Raw genomic sequence first — 25719 nt, forward strand, 5'->3', positions numbered from 1 at the left:
CCCTCGCACTTATACCTGGTGCGTTAAAAAAACCCCCAAAGACAGAGGAGCCAGTTACAAAAGCAACTGATTTGTTTGGGCCATATTATTAAGAATGTTGATGTTTTACTCATTATCTTGTTAGTTTTGTCTTTTGGAAATCCAATAATACTAGTTTGAAAGTTGTTGAAAGTGGGACAGTTTTTTCTTGAATTCAGAAGTCACTATTTGTGTGTGTGTGATTTTCATGTCACTTAAAAAGAAACACAGACATGCACATACTAACAAAATTTGACTACATGCAAGTGGTCATAGCATTTTTAAAACTTTATGGTGCTTTTCCTTTATTTTGCTAATCTGTTTTATAAATCTAGCACTACATGGTTGCATGATTGTCATACATATCTCAGAAGCTGATTTTTCTGTATTCTCCAGGAATCAGGAACATCTCTTCCTCCACTGGTAGGGCTTTCATATCTTCTGTCAGCCTCTGCCCAAATGCTGTCCTTTTCCTCCTCCAAAGAGGTATATGTTTATTCTTTCTCAATAACATATGGAATGAGGTTTGACTCAAGGAACTCCACGGGAAAGAGAAAAGAAAAAGAATGCCATTGTACCATTTCTCAGAATAATTACAGAAAATATGTTTTCCTGCCTTTTGTGAGGTATTTGATATCTTGGGGCTTCCAGGGAGGAAGGACTCATAGACCTGATGTTTAAGAGGCCTTGATTATTTTCTTTTTTTAACTCTAATTTATCCATCTGTTAATTCTTCTACTTTGGGACTCCCATCTCCCAAATGACTTTATCCTCCACTGAACTCCTTTAACCTCATCAGCTCTCAGCCATCAGAATGCCAGAAATGGAATTCGTCTAATTCCTTCACCATTACCTCTGCTGTTAACCATAATCTCTGATTCCTTAATGTCCACATACTTTACATTTCCTGAATAGACACTTTTTTAAAAATAAAGGCAGCTTGCATTTTCCTTTTAAAAGGGCATGGGAATGGCTTTTTCTGGAAGAGAAAAAGGGGATGTTTTTTAAAGACACCTCATCTTTATTCAGATACAGCCAAAAATAAAATTAAGTGCAGGCCAAAATTTAAAGTAGTCTTTGAACTTACCTTGTGTGCTCACCTTTAAGAAGGGCATATTTCATTTGCTAAAGAATTGTTTTAGAGGACTGGAGGGGAAGATGGCAGCAGAGTAGGAGGACCCTACGCTTGCCTCATCCCACAAATACAACTAGATAGATAGCTTCTCTAATTGTCCTGAATACCCCAGAAATCAATCTGAAGACTGGCAGAACAAAGTTCACAACTAAAGATAGAGAAGAGGCCACATTGAAGAAGGTAGGAAGTGTGGAGACGTGATTTGGTGGACAAACAGACTTTGGCCACCATGGTGGGGAGGGAGCCGTGGTCAAGGAGAAGGTGAAGGACAGACCAACATATGGGAACACATGGGAAAAAAATCCCCATAGCAATTGGCCTGGAAAACAAGGCCCGAATTTCATGAGTTCTTGCAACCAGTGAGGCTTAAAGCCTGGAGTTTTAAAGGTCAGCGTGCTTGGCTCAGGGAGAGCTTGGAGGACATTGGGGCTGCTGTTGGAGAAAAGGCAGAGCAAACAGCCTAAGGACATACAGCATGGAAACCGATCTGAGGAGGGCCTGGGGCACAGAGCAGAGAGATTAGCTCATCTTGGAGCATGTCACAGAGAGGCAACATTCAAGGAGAGACCCCCTCCAGGAACAAAGGAACACTGGTGGGCAACATTTCCCTCCCTTGTCCCCCAGCATAAATAATGGCCACCTGCAGAAAGCAATGCAGCATAGACCCTGGCTGCCTAATTTGCTTACACCAAGCCTCACCCCCACTGTGTACCCGTGGAACTGCTCTTCTCAGTTACAATTGTCTCAGTCCTAGTTCGGCAGGCCCCCTTCCCCCAGAAGACTGGCCCAAACCCTGGTCCACACCATGTCTCCTAAACTGGGAGTTTTGCAAGGCCTTCATTTTTGTGGCGGTGATGACAGGTCTCCTTTCACAAGCAAGCCAGAGCACACATCATTAAAATGTGCCCCATTCAGGCCAGATACCAAACACTGCCCACAACAGGGAAAGAAAGCCTCTGCAGACAACTGGACTGGAGGATAAAGTGGCTAGGACACAGCAGCCGAGTGCACACAGCACACAAAGGAGACACTCCTGTAAGTGCCAGGCCCTACAGAATAGGACACAACACTGCAGGGCACCACAGAACTTCTTCTTCATAAAGCCATTACCCTCAAGAATAGGAGACATAGCTGACTTTCCTAACATAAGTGATATGCACAATGGAGAATTTAAAACAATAATCATAAGGACACTGGGACTTGAGAAAAAAGTGGAGGACAACAGTGAGATAATTAATACAGAGATAAGTAATAACCTAGCAGAGATAAAGGGCTCAATAAACAAAATGAGAAACATCCTTGATGGAATGAACAGCAGGCTGGGAGAAGCAGAGGAATGAGTTAATGGGCTAGAAGACAGGGTTACAGAAAGTAATGAAGCTGAACAAAAGAAAAAAGAATCAGGCAAAATGAAAATAGACTTAGAGAACTCAGTGACTCCATCAAACATAATAACATTCATATTATAGGGGTACCAGAAAAAGAAGAGAGAGAAAAGGAGGCAGAGAATTTATTTGAGGAAATAATACCTGAAAACTTCCCTAACCCAGGAAGGAGACAGATATCCAAGTCCAAGAAGCACAGAGAGATGCCAACAAAATCAACAAAGGCAGATCCACACTGAGGCATATTGTAATTAAAATGGCAAAATATAGTGGTAAAGAAAAAATAGTAAAATAAGCAAGACAAAAGAAGACAGTTACATACAAAGGAAAACCGATAAGGCTATCAGGGTATTTTCCAGCAGAAACATTCCAAGCCAGAAAGGAATGGGTGGCATGATATATTCAAAGTGCTGAATGAGAAAAACTTGCAGCTAGGAATATTCTACCCAGCAAGGCTGTCATTCAGAGTAGAAGGAAAGACAAACAATTTCCCAAACAAAAACTAGAGGAGATTGTGACCACTAAACCAGCCCTGAAGGAAATATTAAAAGGGACTCATTGAGTGGAAAGGAAAGACTCATACAGACCATACAGAATTCAAAATGGATTAAAAACCTAAATGTGAGATCTGAAATCATAAAAATCTTAGAATAGAGCATAGGTAGTAACATCAGCCTTGCCAAATTTTTTCTAGATAGGTCCCCTGAGGCAAGGGAAACAAAAAACCAAAACCTATTGGAACTACATTAAAGCAAAAAAAGCTTTTGCACATTGAAGGAAATAATCAATGAAACTAAAAAGCAACCTACAGAATGGGAGATGTTTGCAAATGATATATTGATAAAGGGTTAGTATCCAAAATACATAAAGAACTTATAAAACACAACACCTATAAGACAAATAATCCAATTTAAAAATGGGCAGAAGAGGGGTGCCTGGATGGCTCAGTGGATTAAGCATCCTGCTCTTGTTTTCAGCTTGGGTCATGATCTCGCAGTCCATGAGCTCAAGCCTTGCATTGGGCTCTATGCTGACAGTACAGAGCCTGCTTGGGATTCTCTCTCCCTGTCTCTCTTTGCTCCTCTCCCACACACATGCATGCTGTCTCTCAAAATAAATAAAAAACATTTTTTAAAAACTGGGCAGAAGACACGAACAGACATTTCTTCACAGAAGACATGCAGATGGCCAACAGACACATGAAGAGATGCTCATCATCACTGATCATCCAGGAAGTGCAAATCAAAACTATAATGAGGTAGTTACCTCACATCTGTCAGAATGGCAAGAAACAACAGATGTTGGTGAGGATGTGGAGAAAAAAGAACCCTTGTGCACTGTTGGTGGGAATGCACACTTCGTGCAGGCACTGTGGAAAACAGTCTGGAGGTTCCTCAAAAAGTTAACAATAGAACTCTCCTACAATCTAGTAATCCCACTACTAGACATTTATCCAAATAATACAAAAGCACTAGTTCAAAGGGATACATGCATCACTATGTTTATAGCAGCATTATTTACAATAGCCAAGATATGGAAGCAGCACAAGTGTCCATCGAGGATAAAGAAGATGTGGTGTATATACACAATGGAATATTATTCAGCCATGTAAAAGGAAATCTTGCAATTTGCAATGACATGATGGAGCTGGAGAGTATTATACTAAGTGAAATAAATCAGTCAAAGAAAGACAAATACCATATGATTTCACTCATATGTGGAGTTTAAGAAACAAATGAGCAAAGGGAAAAAAGGAGAGACAGAGAGGGACAAAGCAAGAAACAGCCTCTTAACTATAGAGAACAAACTGATGGTTACCAGAGGGGAGGTGGGTGGAGGGATGGGTCAAATAGGTGATGGGGATTAACGAGTGCACATGTTGTGATAAGCATTGGGTGATTAAAATAAAAACTTTTTAAAACAACATTCCTTTTGGGTTGTGTCAAAAGAAGTAACTATTATATAATGACGTAATAGAATATAAGCAACAGTTAAGACAGAAAAAATATGAATGTTGTGTGTATAAGTCAGCATAAGCCACATTACAGACTTTCTAATAAAAGGACATGCCTGGCTTCACTTTTTTATAGGTATTTTTCAGAACTATATAAAGTGTCTCAAAAATTATTTTAGGCTCTTGTAATGCACTATTTCATCTCTTTTGTGAAACAGTAATATTATACTATATTTAAGTATTTATAAGTATATAAGTATACTTATAAGTATATAGAAGTATAATAAGTATATAGAAGTATATATAAGTAAGTATTTAAGGTTGCTCTACCACTGGAATGATAATTTTACAAATAGATTATAAATTCCATGAAAATAGGGGTTATGCTCTATATTTCACTATTTTTCCCTTATAATCTCATCACACAGGATTATGCATAGAGGGGCACCTGGGTGGCTCAGTTGGTTAAGTGCCAGTTTTGGCTCAGATCATGATCTTGTGATTCATGGGTTCGAGCCCCATGTCAGGCTCTGTGCTGACAGCTTGGAGCCTGGAGCCTGCTTCAGATCCTATGCCTCCCTCTTTCTCTGCCTCTCCCCTACTCGTGCGCGCGCTCTCTCTCAAGAACAAATAAACATTAAAAAATTTTTTAAAGAATTATGTATAGAAAACAATATACTCAGTATGGTACATAAAACCTCATTACAGATCAACAACTGATTGTGATGCTTAGGAACGCTGACTCTGAACCCCACTTAAACACACCAAAAGCAATTTCATTCTCTTCATTAGCAGACTTGTACTATGAAAAAATTGTACTCAATTATGTTTTGAATTTCAACAATTTAAGAAAAAAATTTTAAAGAATTGTTTAAATAAAATTAAATTTTGAAAAAAAATATTTCTGGTTCCTTTGCGTATAATCTGTGACTGTTGTTTGAAAATAATACTTGCCACTTAATTGCTCTGCTTAGCCCTTGAAAATAAAAAACAGTTGATGTGATTTTGTTGAGGCCAGGTATTATGTAATACACATTAACACAATTGCAAAAATATCTGAGCTCTTGAATGAAAAACAATCAACCTTTGTTTATTTGGGTCCAGATTTCTTATTCTAAATGTAATATCCTACAGGTTTGTTACACTTACTCCTAGTAACTAGTAGCCATGTCTCAATTCCTTTCAATTCCTGCTCCAGGTTTCTTTTCCAGTGGAAAGCAACTCTTGGTTGAGACTGACTGGTTTTGCAAAAGCCAGGACCACAGCTTTGCTTACCTTACCACATATATTGCTTATAGTTTGTCCATTAATTTTCCTGTTAACTGGCTAAATTTCATAGATGGTTTTTCATGCTTTAAAAAAAATCTTTTGGTTTAAGATTTTAATTCACTCATCGAACATTTATGGAGTTTCCATTAGATTGTAAGCTAGAAAGAGCAGGAATTAATGTGTTTTTGAACTAGCATTTTTTTTAAGATTTTTAATTTTTTTAAGTATTCCTTACCCCCATAATGGGACTCAAACTCACAACCCCAACATCAAGAGTCACTTGTCCTATCAACTCAGCCAGTAGGTGCCCCTTTTCACTACCATTGTTTCCAAAACCCTGGGACAAAATAAGTAATTCAAAATACATGTGGACTAATTGTCAGTTATCAAAGGCAGCTTTACTCTAGGTGCTGGGACCTTCTTGAGGGAAATGTAACAGGGATAGGTTATACAAACAAATGTCACATTGCAAATGTTATGACAGTGTTATGAAGCAGCGGGAACAGATTCCATAAGGTATAGACGAGAAGGATCTTCTGTCTTGGGAGACATGGAAGAAGAGCTCCCTGAAGAAGTAGCCTGAGTTAAGATCAAAGGATTGTAGATCAAAACATTAGAGGAAGAAGAAAGGACAGAGAGTTCCATCCTGTTTAGTTTCATCTCAGTGTTTTTCCCTTTCACTCAATGTGCCCCCCACCATGGTATTTATCATTATAAACCTTCCTTGTTTTTCCTGCTACCTTAGTTTGCTAGCTACTCATGGACTTCTGCATAAATCTCAAGTGTATGTAGGTCTCCTTTTAGGTAACAACCAAACTTTTCTGTTAAAATTGCCGGTAATCATTTAGAAACTAAGGACAAAATATAAAAGAGAAAATGAATTCACAAGGAGAACACCTGTCTTCTACTTAATTTACTTATTTGCTGCGGTATGCTTGAGGAAGTGCCATATTGATAAACACTTAATAGATTTTGGCTGGTTAGTTCCTTGGCTGGTTGACTGATTAGCTGGCTGGCCAGATGTTGGTTGGCTGCTAGCTGATTGGTAGGTTGGCTGGCTAGCTTGCCAGATATTGGTTGGATGGATGGTTGGCCACATGTCCATTGATTGGCAGGCTGGCTGATTGGTTAGCTGGTTGGCTGATTGGATGGATGTTGGTTGGTGGGCTGACTGGCTGGTCTGTTGATTGGGTGATTAGTGAATAATAAGAGTGGTAGTTTAGCTTTGGCTTTACAGTCAAACTTAATTTAATTCAAATTCTGACTGAGTTTTCATTGACTATGATATAAACAATTAAGTTCTGTAAGTCTCAGTTCTTTCTATAAAGTACAATTTTTTCCCATAGGGTTATTGTAAGAATGAAGGTGATATCGCATATGAAGCTTTAGCAGTACCTAGAGTATGTTAACTATTTGTTAGAATATGTTCACAATTTTAAAGAAAAGAAAGAAGCTTGAGTATTATTTTCAAAAGGAAAAAATATTAATGAAAGCAAGTGATTATTCTTGTTAATGTCTTATTTATTATAATCCTTCAAATATGTTTCACTGCTGCAAATACACATCTATTACAGGATAGTACCTAAGAAGGAGTTGCTACATGTAGAAAACTCACAGGCACACAAGCAAATCTGCTTGACAGATTAATACTTAACTCTCTCATCACCCACCCCTTCTCTCTCTCCCCTTCTTCCTCATTGGTCTATCGTTACATTATTGCAGGGCTCACTAGGATGGCAACTTTCCCTATCAAAAAAAGAAAAAAGAAGTGATAATATATTATTTGACATGAGTTACAGTGGTTACACAGGTGTGTGCTTTATAATTATTTAAGCTGAACACGTATGTTTTATGCATTTTCCTATATGCATACCCACTCTTAAACATACACAGAGGATGCGAAATTGGCATGTAAGAATGTGATGGAATAGGATAGTACAGGTGAGATATAAATCTAGGCTGGGTCTGTATAAGCAAAGGAAATTCCTTAGAATTCCAAATTGAAAGAAATACACAAACAATAAACCCTGATTGTGCAAAAGGAGATGAAGTTTATTCCAGCTACTCCAGAATGGCTATCTCCTTGTACAAGTTAAATGGCTAGAGTGGCAAGTTACTGAACTTAGGTGTGTGTATGCTAGTCTGCACAACTGTAACCTGCTCTGGAGTCCCTGTAGTGCGGGATTTTCCCATATCATTTGTCACTTGCTTAACATTGCGCATAAAGAGCTTCTCTCAATGACAGAGCTCTTTAATAGACCTCAATTACTAGAACCACTTTGCACAAATATGACTACCCCATCTCTTCTAGCCATTGTCATTAGCACTCATGCCACTTGTGCATGATTTCAGAGATAGCTGGCCTGGTTTATTAAATGCCATCAGAAACAAGGTCAAGGATTACACATCTTTATTACTCACAAGCAGCTTTTGGTTTTTCAGCGCCGACTGGGAGATGCAGCAAAGAAAGCGATCAGCAAGCTCCAGGTCAGAACCATCAAGAAGGGCGACAAGGTAACAGCCTCTTTTCTTTTTTGGTAAGGGGCTATCTTAAAACAGTTCCTGACTTTTCTGGCAGCCAGGGTAGAAGAGAGGGAAGGGTGGGAAAAGGGGATACGTGACAATAGCTCTCCTGTAAGTCTGTTATTATACCCATCTTTATTAACATAATTCAAAACAATAAGACACAGGCAATAGAACAACAAAGTCGTTGGACAGAATATATAAGAAATTGAAATCAAGTAAGTATAGGAAAAATAGGTGGAGGTAGGATGCAATTTGTACACAAATATATTACCTGAACTGTGTAACAGAAATGGATCCCAAGTTTAGGTTGGGGCTTTCCAGGAGCCAAGGCAAAGACGGAAAACATATTCAAGCAATATCTAATTACCTTATTGTGGTGTCCCACAAGGTAAAAACCAAATGGTTGTCCCTGGTGTTCCAACTTGAGAATATTTGTCCATAAATCCTTGCAAAGAAGACAGTGTTATATGATGAGTGATGTCCTCCACTGATATTCAGTCCCTCTGAATCTAGCATCTAGAACCCCAAAGTCATTCAGCAGCCTCCCTAGCTGTAGAATGATGACATAAGGCCAAGAGCAAAAGCATATCTTTTTTAAATTCACTATAATTAACCTACAGTGTTATACAGTAGTTTCAGGTGTATGACCTAATGACCCAACAATTCTATACATTTCTCAGTGCTCATCAAGATAAGTGTACTCCTGGGTGCCTGGGCAGCTCAGTTCGTTGAGCCTCCGACTTCGGCTCAGGTCATGATCTCATGGTTTACGGGTTTGAGCCCCATGTCAGGCTCTGTGCTGACAGCTCAGAGCCTGGAGCCTGCTTCAGATTCTGTGTCTCCCTCTCTCTCTGCCTCTCCCCCACTCACGCTCTGTCTCTCCTTCAAAAATAAACATCAAAAAATTTTTTAAAAAAAAGATAAGTGTACTTCTAATCACCCTTATTTGTTTTACCTGTCCCCTCACCCACTTCCCCTCTGGCAACTACCAGTTGGTTCTCTGTATTTAAGAATTTGGGTTTTGTTGGTTGTTTTGTTTCCTTTTTTTTTTTCTTTGTTCATTTGTTTCTTAGATTCCGCCTATGAGTAAAATCATATGGTGTTTGTCTTTCTCTGACAGACTTATTTCACTTAGCATTATATTCTCTAGATCCATCCATGCAATCACAAATGGCAAGATTTCATTCTTTTTATAACTGAGTAATATTCCATTGTGTGTGTGTGTGTGTGTGTGTGTGTGTGTGTACACATATATACACACCACATCTTCATTATCCAGTCATCTATAAATGGACACTTGGGTTGCTTCTATGTCTTGGCTATTGTAAATACTGCTGCAATGACCATATCAAATGCAGAAGCATATCTTGAGGAAGAACAATAAAACAGTATAGTCCAGGCCCACAGACTTCCAAAGGTCTCTCTTCTCCCCAGAAGAAATTATAGAGCAGCAGATTGCAGTACATGTATTTGGGGCTCCTTGGGCCATTGTAAGGGATTCTCAACTCTTACATGTATTGTCTTTAGTCTGAATAATTGATTTGTCTCACTACATGCTGCTGTTTTTCAACTATATAAAAATGCTATTGAGCTTGATAAGATGAAATTCATTTAATTCATTACTAAACTTAAAGTATATTTTTTCATTACTTTTTCCCCTCAAACAGAAGAATAAGAGCAGGGACCACCACATAAGTCATATACAATGGGGTATTGAAAGAGATTTATATACTTGAATAAAAAGTTAAATCCATTGTTCTGGAGTTGTGTACATAAGATTCCCAAGGAGGTGATAGATGAAATATCGTTCAGACAGTTCTCCCTAAACGCTATTTCTCATCCTTGAGCTTTTGATGTCACCTCTAATTATAATAAATAGCATTCTCAGTGATGGTATTTTTAAAAATTGCTTTCTCACAATTATAATAAATAGCATAATTAGTAACGATACATTAAAAAACCGTTCCCTTACAAAAGTGCTTGCAGTGGAACCCAGAAACAAAAAGTGGAGGTTGGAAGGAATGGAAACTGAGCAATTTTTGATTAAAAAAATGGCAGCTGGGCCATTGAAAGCCTTGCTCCAAGCATGCTCTCCATGCTTGTTTGGATATTTCCCCAAGAGCTGAAGCTACACAAGTAGGCTCATCTGTATTTTCTCTGTTACAGGAAACAGAGCCCGATTTTGATAACTGTGCAGTTTGCATTGAAGGGTACAAGCCCAACGACGTTGTACGGATCTTGCCCTGCCGGTGAGTCACTGGGCTGCCTGCTTTTGAATGGGGTGTGCATGCCGAGTGCCTGCTGACCTCCCTGGCTCAGACCTGCATGGCCTGGCCCAGCAAGGTCAGTCTGCGCAACCATTTCCGGGTTTAAGTATCAAACAATCAAAAACCTTGTTCTTTTTGTGTGACCGTTCCCCTTGAAAACATTCTTTCTTGTGAAATATTTTTCTGATCTTCCTTGCACCAAAGGATGAGTACTGCTATTCATTAGAACCTCATGATACACAATTTGATGATATGGCTCCAAGTAAGAGCTTTCTGTAACAACAAAACTGTGGTATTTAGAATCAGTTCCCACTTTCACAAGTGCAGTTTTAATATAATTAATGAACTCTTAAAAGTATGCTGTGAATACTCATGAAGGGATCAACAGCCAGAATATGGTCAGGAGTACCTGGGAAGTCAAAGGCAAATTCCATTTCCCTTGTTTTTGTTTTTTTTTTATTTTTTGTTTGTTTGTTTGTTTTGTTTGTTTTACCGGCAGGAAGGGAATGTGACAGTCACTCCGAAACTCCTAGAATTTGGAAATGCCAACAGGTCTAGTCGCAAGAACTCCCCAAGTGATTTCTTGTATAACCCTAATCCTTCTCCCTAATTGAAATTCACTGTTAAGGTATTTGAATTTTTTATATGGCTAAAATTAAGTTTAAATACTTCAATGAAATCAAATACTTCAAGACTGCATAAAAGCTGTCTTCCTATAATTAAACAGCTTTTTTAGTGTTGTTGTTGCATCTGTGAAGTATCCTAGACATAAAAAAATTATCCCTTGAAGAAAGGTTCTTCACTTAGAAAGATTAGCTTTAAAAATTCTTAAGAGTATTTAAGTAAATAAAGTAGATAAAATACACAAAGATATAAATCAGGGCACCTTTAAGAACTGTTTTTTAGAAATACAAAAGAAATAAAATATGCCTGTAAAGGAATTAGTTTAATAATCCCCAAATGACAAAGAAGTGTCAAAAAAAAGGACAGGGTATGCAAATAAATGCAGAAACTCCCAAGGAGAAAGGATCTCTTCTGAAATGCTTTTAGGCACATTGATCATCAGGAAAGGGCCTGGAGAAAAGTGCACTGTGCTAGCCCTAGCCAAAGCCTTCCCTGGGGATTCACTTTCCCTAGTTTATAGATGCTTGACTGTCTCTACGGCAAAATCATAAACTGGGACACATGAAGGCTCGTTGGGTCTTCCTATGAGGGAATGTATCAATTCTCTCTTCAGACATTACACTTGGTATTTACTTGGTGACTTCTAGAAACACTGGCAAAGAATGGCAGGCGGTGTGTGAGCTACAGAGATGCTGCTCCAGAGGTAGCATTTTTTTATGTCTACAATATTTTACTAAGGGTTTCATAAAGCCTCATAGAAGCGAGGAACGTGCTTTGCTTCTGCTTGGCGTATGTTTAGAGCTCTATGGGGGTGCTACTAAAAAAAACATCAAAGCAAATTTAAGTTGAATTGAAACTTTTTCTTGAGAATATAAATGTAATTAAGAAAATCTGTTTTAAAAACTATATATAGCATTACTTTAGCTCTGTAATCCATATTGTATGAAGTGACTTCTTCATCTAGAGCTCTGTCATGTATATTCCATGTTACTGCATAGAATTAACTAGAAGCTGCATAATATCCAAGCCATAGATGTACCACAATTCAATTTGCCATGCGCCTGTTGTGGAACATTGGCTGATTTCAGTTCTTAATTATGAAAAATTACATTGCTTTAGCAGTGTTTAGATTGTCATCATGTACTATTCCAGATCTATCTCCTACAGTATAATTTTTGGAAATACTAACCAAGGAAATAGCATTTTAATATTTACAAAAAAAAAATAAAACTTTAGGAACTTCAATTATATTTATACTAGCCCTTGCCCTAGGCCAGTTCAGTTTGGCCTGAAACTCTTCATTTTTACATTATTATTTGGTTCTCAGCTCATTCCTTGATTCTTTCTGCTTCAAGCTTCTTATTGTCCATCTGCTTTTATTTCCTTATTGTGGGCCCTGCTTTAAATAACAAAATAACATTGAGAATTACCAAGTACAGGTTAGAGTTCCTTATCGTTTGATCTTAGATGAGCCATATGTATTTACTCTTTGAAGAGCTCATCCATTTTTTCCGTGCTGACTTTAAAGTCGAGATATTTTGATGCCTGTTGCTTGTTTCTGCCAGACAGTCTGCGCTAATGGATGTTATCAAACAAATGCACTGGCATTTGCTTTTTGCTACATAATTTCCTCTGGGGTATGATTAAGCCCTAGCTCCTATGAACTTTATAGACTCTCTTTCTCATTATTTCCAGGCTGACTCACCCACAGAATTTTTTGCATCCCCTCGGAGTATAAACAGTTTCAAAAAAAAAAATCTAGATTTTGTCTTTCTTCTTTTATACTCTTTTCTGCAGCCTCCTAACTTCTGACACACCAGGTACATCACTTCTCTATTGGGGTCACTTAGGGTATCTTTCCAAATCACTCCAGGATATTCTTGTACCATGATTTTTTCAGTCATTCTCTTGCTTGTGTCTTTTGGAAACCCTTGCACAAATTAGGATGAATTAATAAATGATCTCCCTTCCTTATTTGTAGTCACGGCGATTACTGAAGTTAAGTCATGCACATATGCACTTACCATTTTCCCCCAGGGGCCTTCTCCAGCACATGCACAGACGAGGCTCCCTGTGGGGCCAGACAGGCATGCACATCCACAGCAGCACACAAAGCACCTCAGGGTCAGACAGGGCCAACTTTTGTGGTTTGGGTTTGATCCTAATACACCACTAGGATGTTTTCCAAAGAACTTTGATTTTGCTTACAGCATCTATATGCCGAAATCTACATTACAGTTTACTTTAGGGCTGGTTTTGGTGAGTCAGATTTGTACTTGTGATTATGATTTTTAGCTACAGAAGATATTTTATTGAAGCACTGAATTGAAATGTTATTGTCTTCTCTTGTCCAGAGAATAAGTTGGGTTCTCAGATTCTTCCCGTGGCTTTTATCCTACGGTGTTCCTTTTCTTCAGTAGTTAACCATTTCAGTCTATTTAGCTACCCAGTTTCAAACACTCCGGCTCAAAAAGAATCTGACCTCCTTGGGCAGGGCGAAAGTCTGCCATTAAAAAAAAAAGAAGAAGAACGAAAGAAAGAAAGGAATATATGCATCCTTTCCCTAGGTGCCTGTAGAATTATTTCCTTTCTCTGATGGATCCCTACAGCATTATCATTAATTTAGGAGGGTATTAGTGTCTGCTACTGTCTTTTCCTTTGACTTTGGGAACTCTTGTATGTTGTAGGAACAATTTTAAAGGGCCTGAATGCTTCATTTGAAACAATAGACATTTATTTTGTGGCAGCCGTGTGCCAGGCATGGTGTGAAGTACCAGAGTTGAAAACTCTGGCATGATCTCTGCCCTAAAGGAAATCAGTCTAGTGTGGAAGAGAGAGATGTGAGTTTAAATAAGCAATCACAATTCAGAGCGATGCGTACAACAACCAAAGCAAGATGCATTTTAAAAAGTTGGAGGAAGCAAAGCTAGGCACAAGAAAGGCTCCACAAAAAAAGTACATTTTCACACTAACACTTTGTCTATTACATCTTCATTATAGAAGATTGGTATACTGGATAAATACTTAATTATCTGACTCCCTCAGCGTTAGCAGATAACAACTGCTAATATTTGTGTATATTTCCTTGCTTTGATTTGCCATGCCTATTTTTTCAAGTTTGAGACACTACTGTCAACATCGTTTATTATCCTCTTTTCACTTAATATTCTAAGAATATGTTAGAAATGGTTCTAGATTATTAGTGGCTCATTTTGACTTTCCTTTGGCCTCTGACTCTGTAGGCAGAAGCTGATCAAACTCTAAATTAAATAAACCAACCAAAGCCCCTGGCATGTTGGTGCTTATTTAGAACCTGCTCCTCAAGAGTCCAGATGTTTTCACAGGCCAGTCAGAATATTCTACTGAGGTTAACAGGAAGGTGTCCTGGCTCCGGTTAGCTTGTTTCTTAATAACCTGTTGATGAGCTCTTCACGTCTCACCATCCCACCCCACTTAAAGAAAACAGACAAAAGCAGTTTTTCACATACAGATGATATCGTTGGGTTATGCAGAAGTGACCCGTGGAAGCAGCATGCCCTACTGGCTCCCTGTCATGACAGTTGGATTACAGATAACATCCTCTCAAACTAAATTATAATCTTTGGTAGATATGCCCCCACTTTTACCTTGCTCATAAACAGAGTTCCCATGTAACAAATTCCCTCATATAGTCACATTTTGTAAACAGTGTTTCCTGGAGGACACTGTAGGAGGCAGTCACTACTACCTGTGCTCTTACTGAGGTCTTTGATTTTGGTATTTTAGAGCAGGGGTTAGTGGTTGGATAAGGAAAGCACCTATCCCAAAATAGTTCTGGTTGGGAAGCGTTGCGCTTATACTGTTTAGTGTTGAAGCTTCAAGCCAGCTTCCAGTGTTTGAAGGAGAGCAGCAGGCAGGGCTGCTCTGAGCACCCCCTGAGTCAAGGTCAGTGAGTGGCCTGTGGGTCCAGGGCTTGTCCAGGCTCCTGGTTCTTCACAACAGGAGCTCATTTTTGTCCTGAGCAGGGTTACCTGTTAGATCAGATAATTCTGGAAAGGGTTGGGGGGATAAAAGATATATAACATAAAATTGACCTTTTTAACCATGTTTTAAGTTTATAATTCAGTGGCATTAAGTACATTCACACTGTTGTATGATCACCACTACTGCCCTTTTCCAAAACTTCATTTTCTCAAACTAAAACTCTGTAACCATTAAATGTTAACTCCCCATTCCCCTAGTCTGGAGGGTTTTGTGTGTGTGTGTGTGTGTGTGTGTGTGTGTGTGTGTGTGTTGTATTTTTAATTTAGCCTTGACCTTTATTATAAAGAAAATGTCAGTGAAGAAACCTAGATTTTGATGTAAGCATCCAATTTAACTTAAAGTTGGCTAACTAATAATCAATTTTTACATATTCAATTTAAAACCTAACAAAGAATGATAATTATTATCATTGTTGCTATTATTATTCTTGTTACTATTATTATAATACTAATATGATGTTACTCTTATTATGGTTAGGACTATAAGTGCTCCTGTTACCATTACTAACATCATTACCACCATCCATTCTTTCCTGGCTTTCTGTAGTAGCTTTCTCACTAATCTTCCTGCTTCAACTCCTGCCCCTTAATTATTCATTCTGATAAGTCTATTTTTAATTATCCAGCTAGATTAGCTGGACTCCAGGTACTTTTTTAGCAAGTACAACTTTAAACTCATTAAATGTATCCAAAGTGTGATTTTTAAAAAAGGCTACTCTTTGGGAAGATTTATTGAAATATAAGTCAGTCCTCTTGTTTCTTTGAATATACATCTGTAATAAGGTAGGTTCACAGAAATCCAGAAAACCAGAAATCCTGCCCTATTACACATATTAGCTCCTCAGGGAGAATGGAGTTGGCTGGTGCAATTGCCAGCATTTTTATCAGGGATTGGTTGCTGTAAAAAGCAATCTTCAGAAACTTGCCGTTGTGTCTCTTGTTAGGATTTTATTCTATGACTTCTTCATGGGGCTTTGCCAGAACAGCTCATGTACAGAATAACCACACTTCTTCCAAGCAAAGGAATGTTTTTATATTGTGGGTAATGAATTATGATACCATCCAGATTTTTTTCTGTTTGTCGGTAGAAGGCCAAGAGCCAAAATTGTGGCCCACCCCTAGCCAAAAGGGATTTTTTAGCTTTATCCTTGATCGTTTTATGTCTCCATTCTTGTTTTAATTTCTTCTTTTTCATTTACGACACCTTTTTGAATATCTTCATCTCCTAAGTCACCTTAAGTCGTTTCTAGGATAAACACTTTCCATGTTTGTTAAACTTTATCAACATCATTTTCAATTAACATATAATGTCTCATATGTCATCATTTTTTGACTATTTTTAGACATTTAAGCTGTCCCCCACACATACATATTTTTTGCTATAATAAATAACACAGTTATAAATAGTTATGTGTGTAGACCTTAGTTGGTATTTCAGATTATTTCCTTGTTTCTGGGGTTATGAATTCAAATTGCCTAATTGTTGCCCATGAAGCTTTACTGAAGGAGTTTTCTAATAAGAGGTAAGAATGTCTCAAGCAAAGATAACTGATGCAACCTATAATTGACAGATTATAGTGCAGGAGTCGGGGGTGATGGTGGAGAGGCAGGCAGGCCTAGATCATTGGACCCGAATGCCCATCTGGATTATAGCCAGGGGCTGAGGGGCTTGCTGGTTTCAGCTTTTGCTGTTTACATTGCATGCTGGCACTATGTGGAGTATAACTCAGAGGGATCTGCCAGGAGTCTGAGGACCAGTTAAGAGACTATTGCAAAGTCAAGGTAAGAAATGCTGGGGGCCCTAACTGGAGTCAGGAGAGATTCGGGAAGTAAACCCAGCATGAGACAGCATTTGCAACAGTTGAAAATGGCCACCCGTACCAGCTGGTGATTGGTAGATACATCTGTAATTGTTTATATTTAAAACATGTGCATATCTTTGCATTTTGATTCTAAATAATAGGAAAAAATCATGCAGGTATAGCACTGTTGCTCAAAAACCATAACAGAAGAAACAGATTTCAAGCACTGAAACAGATTTAATCACAAAACAAATAAACAAACACCTTGAGGACCAGCTTTGGCTCACCTAGGCAAAGTTCCATTTTGGAAAGATGATTGTTGGATTCTGGGTGGTAAAATATGCCACGTTTCCTCTTCTATCCATTTTAGGAATGAGACTAGTTGGGGACATAGAATTTATCATACTGCCTTTTTTTTTTTTTTTGAAACTTAAGTCTACATTTTTACAAAGATCAGAACACGAGTAACAGCATTTGTGATGAAATGGAGATTTAAGCACAATAATATGCCAAATTATAAATCAAAAACAGAATAAGTGGTTACTGTTAGAGTATAGAACAGATTTATAGTGAAGGACAAATGAAGCTTATATTTGCGAATTGATACTCTAACTTACAAAAGAATTTCTGGTGACATTTCAGTATCTGAGGCAGATAGAACCTAAAAGGGTGAGGCCTGGAGATTTGGAAAAGGCTTTTGAGGTCAGTTGGAAAGTCAAAGCTGACATTTGTTTTACTAGTTTTGATGAGTTCTTTGAAAGGCCTGTTACATGTGTCAACAACTGACGAGATGATCATATGTCCACTCTGTCCATCTAACCAACCCAACAGCCAGCTGCTTCCGTTTCTCAGCTGATGTAACTGACATATTTGTAACATGGACCTAATTATTGGCTCCTCAAATACTATAATCCATTAACTCCTGTGCCCTAGGACAGGTGACATTTTCTTCTGCCAGGGAAGCAGCTCTGGGAGACATCTAGAATAAAGTACATGGCTAACAGTAGAGGGATCCATTTGTAAAACTGTCTGAAAAAAGCATGTATCCTAAGACTCCCAGAATGCTTGCCTGGCAAGGCCCAGCCTCCTTAAAATCAAATTAATAAGATGTACTGAGCTAATGGAGGTGTAAGCACAGTGCCTACACCAAAGTGCCTTGCTAAACAAACAGTGGCTTTCATCCAATGGGAAACTGTTCACTATGTCTCAGAGAATATCCTTGTTTTCATTGGATGCTTCCAACCAGATCCACCTGGGCATTTCATAGCCTTCCCTGCTTCTCCTGAAACTCTGATGTGAAGTCCAGATCTTGGATGACAACCCAGAGAAATACCACAGTTCAGCCCTGATATTCATGATAAACTTGTCTTTTTAGGGGGCACAGGGTCTCTCATTCACTCTCCCTGCAAGATACTACAAGACCATAATGAACAACAGAAGAAATCATTCTAATCTCCTATAAAAAATGAACATCATTTTAACATTTGAAAACTTTAAAAATCATAATCAAGTTTTACCGAAAGCACTGAAAATAGATAGTAGTTCCCTTAAGGTTTTTAACCCCAGGGATCAGTCTGATTGTAAGATGAGTCAAGTGTACTGAATGTCTATGTGAACAGAAAATTCCAAACTGTTTATGAGTAAAAAAAAAAAAAAAAAAACCTATAAAACTCTGTAATGTGATCAGGATTCTGACTATGAGTCCTATAATTCATGAAGTGGAAAACAAAGGGGTAATTTCTGGACAGGCAGCAATGGTCTATCCTGACTTTATCCTGCCGTGACCGATATATACGCTTGATTAGGAACAGATTTTTTTCCAGGTTCCTTATTTGTGAAAAGAGTGATGAATGTTGGCTGATTTTCATGAGGTTTGACTTATTCTTTCATGCCCATGTTATGCAAATTAGATTATTAGTCATCATTTTCACAGCTATTTCTTTATACATGTGATTTTAAAAATAACTTCAAGGTTTTATTGCTAATTGTGGGAAATTTTGAAAATAGGGAAAAGTATAAAGTAAACAAAAATAATCTCACCACCCAGAAATAATCATTATTCATATTAGTATATTAAATTTTTCTAATGGATATATATAAACATCGCATGTATATTGGTAAACCTTGTGGAGCCAGACCATTAATATAATTTTTTTCTACTTTCTTATTTGACATTAAAAAGTAAGCATTGGTGGGAGATGGGCTAAATGGGTGATGGGCATTAAGGAGGGTACTTGTTGGGATGAGCACTGGGTATTATATGTAAGTGATGAATCACTAAATTCTACTCCTGAAAATAAATAAATAAATAAATAAGCATTTTTCTATAACTTTAGAAATTTTTTAAAAATACTTTAGTGGTTGCACAATATAGTCCGTTGTTGGAGTTTATTTAATTGTCCCCTGTTGTTCAGCAAATAAATTGCTTTCAGTTTTCATCATTATGAAATCACGACCATTTTAATTGTTTATATATTTCTGTATTTGTCCCTTAGGATACATTCTTAGAAGTCAACTTACGGAGTCAAAAGTGATTTTGAAGGATCTTGATAAGTTTTGTCTAACTGCTTTCCTAAATGGTGGTAACAGTTTACTCCCCACCAGCAGAGGTGGGCATGCTTATGTTAGCGAACCTTTGGAACCATGAAGTACCATGGTGTAAGCATCTTCCTCATCTGATAGCCACATATAAAGACAGTGCCTAGTTTTAGTTCCCACATCTTTGATTTCTCTGAGATGTTACTGTGACCTACCACGGTACTTCATACTTAGTCCACTAAGTTGTTAACTAAACTCATAAATCATATCTGATGTAAATTGTCATTGGCTATAAGATGGTTCATAATATCAGAGATGTTAAAATGCGGGGGAGGAAATGGTATGGCCTAGAATTGGTAAAATGTGATATTAAGTAGTTTTAATATTTGTTTTCATACTTTTAGTACATAGTGCTTTTTCTCTATTTTTATTTTGTTTTTATAATCCTTTTTGATTAACAAAAAAAGCACATTATAAAAGTTATGAATTTTCATCTGGTTGCTGATCTCTTTAATGCTTCCCTACCAAGAAATAAGATAACTGACCAATTAATTATTTTTCAAATTTATCTGAAATTTATGTAGGTATAAAGCATCTCACTCATTAGCCATTGTGTATGAAAACTATTGTTTACAAAACTCATTTTTTCAGGAATATCAATTTACACACTCTGCCAAATTACAAGTTAGATAGTGTGGTGGGAGTTTAAAATGGCACAGTTGCTTTGGAAATGTGTTTGACAGTTTCTGTGAAAGTTAAATGCATACTACCCTCTAATCTAGCAATTCTACTCTTGGATACATCTCCAAGAGAATGAATGTGTACGTTCACAGAACGACTTGTACAAGAATGGTCATAGCGTGTTTATTCATAATGGGCAAAAAATGAAAACAACTAGCAAGAGGAAAATCTATAGATTAATTTGGTACATACATGCAATGGAATATTAGTAATAAGAAGAAACAAGAAACAAGCTATTGATATATATCAAAGCATAGATAAATATGAAAATATCATGTTAAGCAAAAGAAGTCAGGCAAAAATAAATACCTACTTTATGATTCCATTTGTATGACATTCAGTCACAGGCAAAGCTAACCTGTGGTGACAGAAGTCATAATGGTGGCTTCATGGCAAGGAGTGGGTATTCACTGGTAAGGAGAGAAGTATGGGGTGATGGAAACAGTGGGTGTTTGTACATAAACATATACCTACTCAGTAAACCATCAAGCTTGCTTAAGATCTATACCTTTAGGGGTGCCTGGGTGGCTCAGTTGGTTAAGCGTCTGATTCTTGGTTTCAGCTCAGGTAATAATATCACAGTTCGTGAGTTCGAGCCCCTCATCAGGCTCTGTGCTGACCGTGTGAAGCCTGCTTGGAATTCTCTCTCTCCCTCTCTCTCTGCCCCTCCCCTGCTCACTCTCTCTGTCTCTCTCTCAAAAAATAAATATATATATTTTTTTACTTCATTTTTTTTTTCCAACGTTTATTTATTTTTGGGACAGAGAGAGACAGAGCATGAATGGGGGAGGGGCAGAGAGAGAGGGAGACACAGAATCGGAAACAGGCTCCAGGCTCTGAGCCATCAGCCCAGAGCCCGACGCGGGGCTCGAACTCACGGACCGGGAGATCGTGACCTGGCTGAAGTCGGCCGCTTAACCGACTGCGCCACCCAGGCGCCCCAATATATATATATTTTTAAATCTATACCTTCATTTAAAATAATGGAAAAAAATAGGGGTGCCTGGGTGGCTCAGTCAGTTGAGCGTCCGACTTCAGCTTGCGTCATGATCTCATAGTTTGTGAGTTCAAGCTCTGCGTCTGGCTCTGTGCTGACAGCTCAGAGCCTGGAGCCTGCTTCAGATTCTGTGTCTCCCTCTCACTCTGCCCCTCCCCAGCTCACACCTTGTCTGTCTCAACAATAAATAAACATTAAAAAAACACTTAAAAAAATAAACATAAAATAATGGGAAAAAATGTTTTAAATACCAAAGAAGCTACATTGTGGACTTTTTAACAAATGTAGTTCATTTTGTACATTAGTCAAAATTAAAATCTAAATTCCAAGTTTGTTGATGGTGTTTTCTAATAAGTTTTTTCTTTGATTCTTTTGGGTCTATCTGTATACACTGCCAAAAATTATCACTTAATCTAAGGGATTAAAGGAAGGAAACATGAAAGGAAATAGCAGTGCTGATAAATGATGTCTGGTGGGTTATTTTCTGTTGTATTTTCAACAGAGTGAATGCTGCCTTAGGAAAGAAGTCTTGAACTGTAATAACCTTCTTAAATATGGCATTCTGACTTCAAATGTCCTGATCCCCAGTTATATTAATCAACTGGACACACAGGATGAATGCCAACCAGCTTTCCTGCTCCAGCCAAATGATATAATTAGACCAGGGTCAAGTTTTAATCACAGAGCTTCCCTCTACCAGAACCCAAAGAAATGAAACACCTATAAAATGAGGGTCTGAAATTCCCTTGTAACTTGCATTCCCAAAGGATAAATTTCTTCCATTGTAGCTAAAAAAGAAATTGAGTGTAGTAGCCAGAGGATCTTATACCATTCCTTAGTATTTAAAGTTTATTGGTTTTTCTTTAATGCTATTTAAACCTGATGGTACAGACAACTAGATGAAATTAAGTAGCTGTTTATTATAATACTTGAACATTGTAAAGCACTCTACTGTTACATATAATGTCTAATTTGTATCTCACAACAACCTATAATAAAGGTAGAGCAGGTATCATTACGGCTCCTTTATTTTACTGAAAGAAACCTGTTAACTCAGAGAGGCTGGTCAGAGCCCAGAGCAAAGCCAAGTTCTCTGACTTCTCAGGCTTGGTTCTTTCCCCTGTAAAGCTTCATTTGACACCTTTACCCACCCACCCCCACCCCCCTGTCACGCAAGGATGCTCTGTTGAATGCTCAGCTCTTGGAATATGGTTTGATAAAGTGATCCCCAGAAACCCCCATCTCACTCTAGGCCAAATGCCTGAGCATCCCAAAGAAACCAAATCCAATGTAAGCTAGCTTTAAGGATTTTACTCTCTCCACAGTGATTCCAAGTTTAGTTTTGTGTCCCTGAAAACAAGCCAGCCTTGTTCATAGGAAGCCAGTGCTGGTGCTGGTAAGGTGAGCAATAATTTATTTCACTGCATTCTTTTTTTTTCCCCCCTCCATCAGGTGAAACTGCTAGCATAGCATATTAGCTTGCCAAAACAAAGTAATTCTGTTTTTAAACAATAGCCAGAATATGGTTACTGCTGATTCTCTGTGATAGCTCTTTTTCCCTTTTCCTTTTCTCTTCTTTTTTGTTTTAAATGATGTTTGCATAACCTAAATAGAGGGGAATCAGGGAAATGCAGTTTCTCATCATTGGCCAAAACATTTCAGACCAAGCCCAATGGCAGAATTACCCCCACAGTGAGGCTCTAGGCCAGTTGGTTAGGGTTATAGTAGGGAGGGGCTGGCGTCTGCTTAACTGGCCTGATCAACACCATGCCCACATTGTCACCACTGCAAGGACTTTATGTATAGGAGACATTAGAAAACTGAGACAGTAGAAGGAAATAACTTGATGACGAGAAACCCATCATCACAAGGAATGAGGGACATCTAGCTCAGGTCCATGGCTTTTTCCTCATTGTTCATACCTCTTTGCTCCTCGGTCCATCCAGATTATTTCAAAATGCTGATTTGGATCCATCCATTCCAGCTTTATTTCCTGTTCTTACTTTTTAAATAGTCTAGCTTTCAACCCAACTGAGTTTCTCATCCAAATCCTGAGACTAGAGCTGTCTTCACTCATGTAAATTCCTTCTCCTTAGATTCTTTCCTTGGGTCTCCACACTTCAAAGTTCTCCCCATCCTGTAGCTCCCAAATTTCCTCACAAAGGAACTGCTTCCTTCCTCAAATTCTGTGATACTTTTACTTGTATCTCTTTATGATCCATCACTTTATATGTTGTACTAACATCACTTAAAATAGTTGGGGCACCTGGGTAACTCAGTCAATTAAGCGTCCAACTCTTGATTTCAGCTCCAGTCATGATCTCATGGTTTGTGAGATGGAACCCCGCATCGGGCTCTGCGCTGATAGCACAGAGCCTGCTTGGGATTCTCTCCCTCCCTCTCTCTCTGCCTCTCTCCTACTCAGCTCTCTTTCTCTCAAAATAAATAAACATTTAAAAAAAATAGTTAATGGCACCATTATCCACTGAACACTTAGTAGCCAAGCACTTTACAAACAAATACTTAATCCTCACAACAACCTGGTAAGGTATTTTACTAGTCAGGATCTAGGTTTTGCTGCTGCAGCAACAACAACAACAACAACAACAATCCTCCCAACTCTCCGTGGCTTAACACAACAAAGATTTCTCATGTTTTGTGTTTATCTGTGCATCAACAAGGAATGTCTGCTCATGGCTGTCAGGTATCAAAGCAGTCGCCACCTCAAACACTGTTAACTTTGACAAGTCAGTAATTAAATCACACGGCCTGAAGTGAAATCTTCTATTTCTTTTTTTACCTTATTGGCCAGAATTAGTCACATAGCCACAGCTACCAACAGGAGAGCCTATAATCATCCCATGTGCTTGAAAGATGCAAAGGTAGCCTAATGGATGAATAGTATTAAAGAGTGCCTCAGATGGGTACTATTATTATCCTCATTTTACAGACAAAGAAACTAAGGCTCAGAGAGGTTCAGGGTTATCCCAGGACTGTTGGCGAAGATTAAAAATGAAACATGCTTTACGCCCCAGCCTATGCTTTTAACCTCTACACAGTATGGACTGTGCATCTTCCAATCAGCCTGTCAATTCTTTGTTTACAACACCTCACGGGGCGCCTGGGTGGCTCAGTCAGTTAAGTGTCCGACTTCGGCTCAGATCATGATCTTGTGGTTTGTGAGTTCGAGCCCCACATCGGGCTCTGTGCTGACAGCTCAGAGCCTGGAGCCTGCTTCGGATTCTGCGTCTCCCTCTCTCTCTGCCTCTCCCCCACTTGCGTGTGCTCTCTCTCTCTCTCTCTCTCTCTCCCTCTCTCCCTCTCTCCCCCTCTCCCTCTCTCCCTCTCTCCCTTTCTCTCTCTCAAAAATAAGTAAAATGTAAAAAAAAAGAAAAATACCTCACCAATAGGATGCATGTCTGATTTTCCTACTTTTCCGTATGATTTTCCTACTTTTTCCTCAGAATTCAGCATTCCAGTGAGTTCTGGTATCATTTTTGGAATCTCTTTAACAACATACAGAAATACTCTTCAGATTTTCTCATGTATAACTAAGAAATACACCTTCCACATGACACTAAAGTGCCACTGTGTCAACAATTTTTTCACTAACCTACTGTAGTAAGTTACACCTACTATTTTGCGTAATATAGTACAGTAGAAAATGTAGAGAAATCTCATGATACATTGAATGCCTAGGTTGCTAGTTACTGGACCAAAGGCATGGCATTTGGGCAAAAGATAATGCACAAAAGAAGTCAATGATTTCCATGTGTTTTTCAAAGACATGACAGTCAAGATTCTGGCAAAGTTCTGGTTGAATTCACCTGATTTTAGGAGCAGCTAGACAAAATCCTATAAGAAATCAGCAAGAGGAATTTAGGTTTCTTTTGTCCTCCGGGTAGGAGTGGAATACATTTCTCCTATGCAACATCCATGACACTGTCTGGGCTCAGTCAACGTTCTGTAAGTGCCATCACCACTGCCATTATGGCCATTCTAACCGAGTAATGCTTGTGCTCAGTTCCATGAACTGATGTTCCCAAAATGAGATTTGCATAGAAGGAATGGCCCTATGCAATGTCTACCAGGCAGTCTAGGCAGATCATGGACTCGTCAATGCCCCTAATGTTCTTGTCAGGACCCATCGACCCCCAGAAGAAGACAGAATTCTTTTACATTTTAGAACCCATAAGAATTAGGGAAAGTGCTTCCTGAGTAAGCTCTACCACAGAAAGCTCACTTGCAAGAAATCATGACGGGGAAAACGGACTTTCAGAATTCATGTTTTCAACAAACAATACTGAAAGTATATCCTATTCCAGGTACTCTACTAGGTTTTGGAGACAGAAATACTTTAACTCTGCCCTCCAGTGTGTCTCAAATTCACTTGGGACATAGAACAGTAAAACAGGGTGAATGCTGAGCCTATAAGGTTGCA

General features: G+C 38.4%; 1 protein-coding gene across 1 annotated transcript in view; it reads left to right on the plus strand.

The window, feature by feature from the left end:
- The window catches only part of RNF150 (ring finger protein 150), a 259844-nt gene that overhangs the window by 170071 nt on the left and 64054 nt on the right, over positions 1–25719 (plus strand). The window contains exons 3-4 of the mRNA XM_043568282.1: positions 8204–8275; positions 10454–10536. Coding sequence (XP_043424217.1) covers positions 8204–8275; positions 10454–10536 — 155 coding nt within the window. The remainder of the gene's footprint in view (positions 1–8203; positions 8276–10453; positions 10537–25719) is intronic.

Source organism: Prionailurus bengalensis, chromosome B1 (assembly GCF_016509475.1).
Source record: "Prionailurus bengalensis isolate Pbe53 chromosome B1, Fcat_Pben_1.1_paternal_pri, whole genome shotgun sequence".
In the NCBI taxonomy this organism is placed as follows: Eukaryota; Metazoa; Chordata; class Mammalia; order Carnivora; family Felidae; genus Prionailurus; species Prionailurus bengalensis.